At 51.4% G+C, this 6,103-nt stretch overlaps 1 protein-coding gene across 2 annotated transcripts in view; it reads right to left on the reverse strand.

Annotated features, from left to right (window-relative positions):
* Nucleotides 1–5,372, reverse strand: part of AVIL (advillin) — a 19,340-nt gene extending 13,968 nt beyond the window's left edge. For both annotated transcript variants that reach the window (XM_003926499.4, XM_074402813.1), the window contains exons 1-6: nt 5,297–5,372; nt 3,790–3,864; nt 2,864–3,060; nt 1,049–1,157; nt 846–956; nt 392–594 (exon numbers count right to left, since the gene is read on the reverse strand). In XM_003926499.4, the coding sequence (XP_003926548.3) occupies nt 392–594; nt 846–956; nt 1,049–1,157; nt 2,864–3,060; nt 3,790–3,864; nt 5,297–5,362 (761 nt within the window). In that variant the 5' untranslated portion in view covers nt 5,363–5,372. The remainder of the gene's footprint in view (nt 1–391; nt 595–845; nt 957–1,048; nt 1,158–2,863; nt 3,061–3,789; nt 3,865–5,296) is intronic.
* Between the last annotated feature and the right edge of the window lie 731 nt (nt 5,373–6,103).

Here is a 6,103-nt window from a genome sequence, read left to right on the forward strand (position 1 = left end):
GGTCTCGATCTCTTGACCTTTTGATCCACCCACCTTGGCCTCCCAAAGTGCTGGGATTACAGGCATGAGCCACCATGCCCGGCCAGACTCTTCTTTGGTGGAGACTTTTGCTTATCTCTCTCCCAAACATGATCCCTTCTACATCCCTGGGCATGTGTAGGCCCGAGTAAAGAAAAGGCCTCCTCAAGAGATCAGGAGAGTTGCTAACAAGAACAACTGCCTCCTTGAGCGGGGGATCTCCAAGCTTTCTAGGAGCTGCATTTGGAAAGGACTGAGAAGAAAACCAGATGGCTGCACCCAAAACAAGGAGCCAAGCAGAGGTGGCTGGTGTTCTAGGGGACACCTTCCCCCCAACCCCAGCTTCCAGCTAAAGTCAGGTTTAGCTACTCACTGATACAACATGATATTTGATTTCTGCTGCTGATCTATGATCTCATCAGGGACTGCAGGCTTGATAATGGAGCGACGGCCAAGGGTGTCCTGAAGGACCTTCATCAGCTCTGGGCTGGCTGCCTCCTTGTCTCCCTCGATCACTCCTATTTCAGCACGGCCCCCTCGCTCCCTGTCTCGAATATCCTTTGCCAGAAGCATAGCCTGTCAAAGAAGCCCAAGGAAGCCCTCAGCTCCTCTGGGACCCTTTTCTGCTTGATGTCTTTGGGGAAAGCAACCTAGATCCCAGACACAGGAATTATTAGGATGCTGAGGAGTCCAGGGCTCACACACTTGGCCTGTCTCCAAGACAGATTCCACTCAAAGGCAGGGCTCCACCTTGATTCTTGGGGAAGAGCCAGCATGGAGGGAAGAAGAAAGAGGAACTTGAGAGTGCTAAGGCTAGGAAGCCATACCTTCAGGCGCTCCCCACTGTTGCTCTCTGGGCCATTCCATTGGATGATGACTTTCCCAAGGTCCAGCAAGAAAACATCACCTCGGTTGAAACTGTCCCAGTTCATTTCCACCTATAGATGAAGGGTAAACATTTTTCAGGAGGAATTCTTAGGTGCCAGGTGGAGAAGCCCTGGGCCTGGGGCAGACAGTGTGCAGGACTGACCTCGGTGGCCCTGATGTTTCTTTTCCCCTTCACATGTAGCAGCCGCTTCACATTGTAGGTGTTGGTCTCCATGTGATTCATACCAGAGGCGACACCCCCCTTCTTGTAGCTGAGGGAACACTGATTAGTTATTAGAGTGCCTGTTATGTGCTAGGATCTGGGAGACAGTGGTGAATTACACAGATGCAGCCTCACTCGTGAGATGATGACAGTACATTAGCAAGGTAAATACAGACAGTGGCAGCTGCTGCCCTAAAAGTAGACTGGGTGAGTGACTTTCTGGTAGCGAGGTGGGGAAGTCTTCTCTGAAGAAGTGACATTTGAGCTGAGATACTACAGGGTAAATGAACCAATACCCAGAGGAATAGTGCTTCAGGCAGAGGAGACATCATGATGCAGACCCCTGCAGCACAGAGGGCTTGCTTTGTTCCAGGAACTCTCTGAATGTCAGTGTGTCACTTTGAGAGGGGCACAAATTGGGCTGCAGCAGAAGCATTAATGACTCGACAGCCTTAAGACCACCTATGCTCGGAATCAGCTCCCCGACCCTGGCACAGCCCAGCCCAGCCTCTGATCCAGGGGTCCTGCACTTTAAGGGAATTCAGAAGGTAACCCTGGAGCAGAGGGGCTTTGTCCTGGGGTTCCCCAGTGGCTCAGTGTGGTCCTCTGTGCCCAGAAGGGCCTCAGTCAGTGGAGACTGCCGACCTGAAGGAAGCTGATCTTGGCCCGGCCTCACAATTCTCAAGCTTATTGGAATTCCTCTTTTTGTTTTAATGTCAAGGGCAAAGTTTTGATTTAAAGTTCTCAATTGATGAAACATCATCATCATCGACCTGCACTCCCTCTCTTGTGTTATGTGTCTGTGTATTCCCTTTATCTGCATGCCCTACTTCTGCTCCTTCCCTCATGTACGCTTCCATTCTGTTGTTTTTATTTTCATTCTAGTAAACTATGCCCTCCCCACCTTTTTTTTTTTTTTTAAAGACAGGGTCTCACTCTGTCGCCCAGGCTGAAGTTCAGTAGTGCAATCATGGCTCATTGCAGCCTTGACCTCCCAGGCTCAAGTGATGCTCATCAGGAACTGCAGGCTTGATGATGGAGGGCTTGGTAACCTCAGCCCACAGAGTAGCTAGGACTGCAGGAGTGCACCATCACCATGCCTGGCTAGGTTTTTAACAAAACATTTTTTGTAGAGATGGGTGGGGGGGGTCTCACTATGTGTCCTAGGCTGGTCTCGAACTCCTGGGCTCAAGCGATCCTCCTGCCTCAGCCTTCCAAAATGTTGGGATTGCAGGTGTGAGCCACCACGCCCAGCCTGCCCTGCTAAGCACCATGTTGCGAGCTCTGTCCTGTGTTAAGGCGCATGTCTGTTGCTTCTGGCTCCTGCATACTACTCTGTGGTGTCCATGTCCAGTCTCCCAGTGATGGACACCTATGTTGCCTTTAGATTCCTAACACCATTAATGGGGCTGCTATGAACAGTATGGTCCACATGCCCTTATGGACCTGGGTCTGTGAGGGTTTCTGTGAGTTACACACGAAGGAGTGGGATTTGCAAGTGGCCCTGACTACTCTCCAGGATTCTGTGCTAGTCCACACTTCACACCAGCAGGGCACAAAGGCTCCTATTTCCCCACAGCCTTGCCAGCACTTGGCACCTCCCAGCTGTTTAATTTGCTACTCCAGTAGGCGGAAGTGACAGCTTTGTTTTGATTTGCATTTCTCTGATTACTTTCTTCATATGCATTTTGGCCTTTTGGGTTTCCTCTTCTGTAAACTGCTGTTTCTGTCCTTGCTCTATGCACCCCTACTCACATGATGCCCTGCTTGAAGTAGCCACGGAAGGTGTCTGACTCATGGTACTGGACCTCTCGGTGCTGCACAGGGCTGCCTCCCAGGTAGTCGTCCAGCTGTGTGGTGTAGATGGCGGCACAGCTCTGCTCATCCTGGGAGGAGTCCTTCCCAATCCAGAAGTGGATGTCCTGGGACAGGAGACTGGCCACTCTCCGGGTCTGGGATGTAGCCAGAGAGATCAGGTCAGGGGCCAGCTCACCTCCCCTTTGCTGCTGGTCCCTCTGGCTTGAGGAGAATGCAGCACATGTGCCTGCCCTTGGCAGACTCAGGGCCCTCTCTCCTGCAGTGGATGCGGGAGCCACCCTAGCCCCCTGAGCAGACCTGCAATCATGGCATAAGCTTTGGCAGCCCAAATGTTCCCCACATTTGGGGAAAGTTGACAGCTTGTTGTTCCCCAAGTAAATAGAAACCAATGGGCATCTTTGCCCAGCCGGGTTTCAGCTTACCTCACAGGTCCCCTTGGCCCCTTGCACTCACACAGCTGGCACAGTGCTGATTGGTACACCTCTATGGCCCTGTCAGCACCATTCATGTGAGTCTCCTCCATGGGCATGAGCACTTTGAGGCTGGAGACAGGCCTTGCCTTTATCTGGCCTTCTTCCACACCACTTTAATGTGAGGCTAGGCCTGAGAGAAGTACTGCTTGTAGGTAGCTCACTGAGGTTCAGACGGAGGGCCCTCCCCACATCCTTTGATGCGGAATTAAAACCCCAGGCCTCATGATGGCCTTTGGTAGTCAGACTGGAGGTCTGCTCTGCATAGCACTGAGGAACCATTGAGATGGATACCAGGGACTGCCTGCCTTCCCTCACCAGCACATCTCTCTGTAGAGCTCAAGAACTGGCCCGAGGGGAGAAGCTCACCGGAGTGGGGAGGAGGATGCTCACCGAGAGGATGACGTAGCAGTCCCCCTCATAGAAGTTGCCATGGGCACTCATGGGCACCAGTGCCAGCTCCATTTTCTGGAAGGACAAGGGGTGGGTGTAGGCTGCATCCCCTCCTGCCTCCCTTCCCCACAAGCCTCCCTCTCCTCTGTCATTTGGTGCAGGTGGTAGGGAGAAGGAAAGGAGATGTTCCTGATGACCTGATAGGACGAGAGGCGGCCAGCCACAGGGTTAATGTGGCCACCCCTCTGGCTTCTGTGAGCTCTGCTTACATCACCCAGGATCTGAATCTGGGTCCCTATCCTGCGTTCCCCTCACCCTAGTCTCCTCTTGACGTCCCACCAGGTCTCATCTCACTCTACTGTGGGAAGCCTGTGAGCCACCTCCTGCCCTTTGCTGGATATAAACGACCAAGTACAAACCCTTCTCTGAGCTGTTATGCCAGCACCTCCAACACTCTTCCCAATGCTAACCACTGGGTGCTGGCCGAGGCCCATGTAGGAAAGAACACTTGGATTCTGCGGGGCTGTGGGAGGTGGAGGATAACGTTTGGGGAGTGCCAGCGGTCAGCAGGGCTCTGTGCCAAGTGTCTTATATTTGGAGTCTGGGTTAGGGCTCTGATTTGTTACTGCATGTATGGCTTGGCCCTGGAAGGCTGTTCACACACCCTCGATGTAGATTTTCATTACTCTCTCCAGGTGTGGGTAACTTGTAGCCATACTTGTGTGTGTTCTACATAAAATGTGTTAAATGTTAAATATACTGCAAATCTGGTAACCCTGTTTTAGTACCTGTTACATTTTGAGGAAACTGGAAGCCTTAAAACAATGGAAGTGACCTGGGCCTCATGGTCTCTGCGACGCTTGCTGGAGAGCTGACTCTCCCTCCTGGCTGAGGATAGTGCAGTGAGGCATCGCCTCTGGGTTTTATGTAGCAGCAACTGATTGGGCTGTGGCAGGGGTTGGGAGGAATCCTCCCATCTGGCAGGTGGAGCTACCCAGGCCAGGGTGGTTCTCAGCTATGGATTGCTGGAGCTCACAGCCACCCAGAGGGGCTCAAGCCTAAGTGGAGATGGGATGAACAGTGCCTCATTTCTGCAGTGCCCCCTCAGTTCTCCCCATACTTTATAGGAGCCAGGGTGCCCCGTGGAAGACATGTTCCATTTCTCTGATGGAAGCCACCAGGAGTCTGCTGGGTAGGTCCCACCTGTCTTTCTAGGGCATTTCCTGCAAGTGCAGACTTACTGAGCAGGTGGCCGGATAAAGGACAAGCTTGTTTTTGCCTGAAGCCCTGTTCTCTGGGGCTGAGCATTTCCTCCACCTGCCAGCCACCTGCTTTGAGCACCCAGGAGAGGTGAAGGATGGGAAACAAGTACTTTGCTGCTGCCTCTCACTGTCCTCAAACCACAGGCTAAGGGCTGCTGGTGGGCTGATGCCTAGCAGCCCCAGGCAACCAGACTCTGCTTCCAGATGCCCATGGTCATAATTAAGGTGCCTCCAGCCCAGCTCACCTCTATTCTCCAGACGATGATCCCAGGGTCGTTGTTCACAGCCCTGAAGGCACTGCTCAGAGACATGGTGCTTGTCTTTCCAGGACTGAAATGTCACAGAGCAAGAAGGGAGATGATGCCCTTCACCATAGTGGACACCAGTTCAGTTTTTCTGCTGAGTTATTTCCCAGTCTGTAATCAGCCATCCTGCCACACCTTCATGGTGTATCCCTGCACCATTTCACAATGATGGGGAAGGACTTGTTCAAGTGCACATGGTAAGCCTGGCTGACCTGGGGATTACCATCCATGAGTTCTGCTTCCCACCTACCACTGCCCGAAAGAGCTCTGGTCATCGTCATGGTTATTTACCCAAGGGGTGATAAATATGTTAAGGCCTGTATTGATTCACTTTGCGTATGTTATCTCTAATTTTCAGAAGGTGATTTTCTTCATCTTACATTGTGTGAATTTGAGATTTAGAAATGCTGAATAACTTGCACAAGATCACACACCAGAATGAAATCCTTATCTGATCCCCAAACCTGTGCTTCTAGCCACTTTGATGTACTACAGCCCTTCCTAAACCAATCTAAGTTCAGTGGCATTTGGGCAGAAAAGCTAGTCAGAAAAAGTATTTCCAAACTGAGTTGGCTTCTCTCACTCTCATTCCCTCTAATTCTTTCCACCTTCCCTGCTTGCAATGCCTTCTCCACAGTCAACTTTGACCCCCTCTTTGGCTTTTATCTTTTTTTTTTTTTTAAGTAAACTGTTTTACTATTGTAAAACTCAACCCTTCCCTCTTTTGTCATATGACTATTATATTCC

Source organism: Saimiri boliviensis, chromosome 7 (genome assembly GCF_048565385.1).
Source record: "Saimiri boliviensis isolate mSaiBol1 chromosome 7, mSaiBol1.pri, whole genome shotgun sequence".
In the NCBI taxonomy this organism is placed as follows: domain Eukaryota; kingdom Metazoa; phylum Chordata; class Mammalia; order Primates; family Cebidae; genus Saimiri; species Saimiri boliviensis.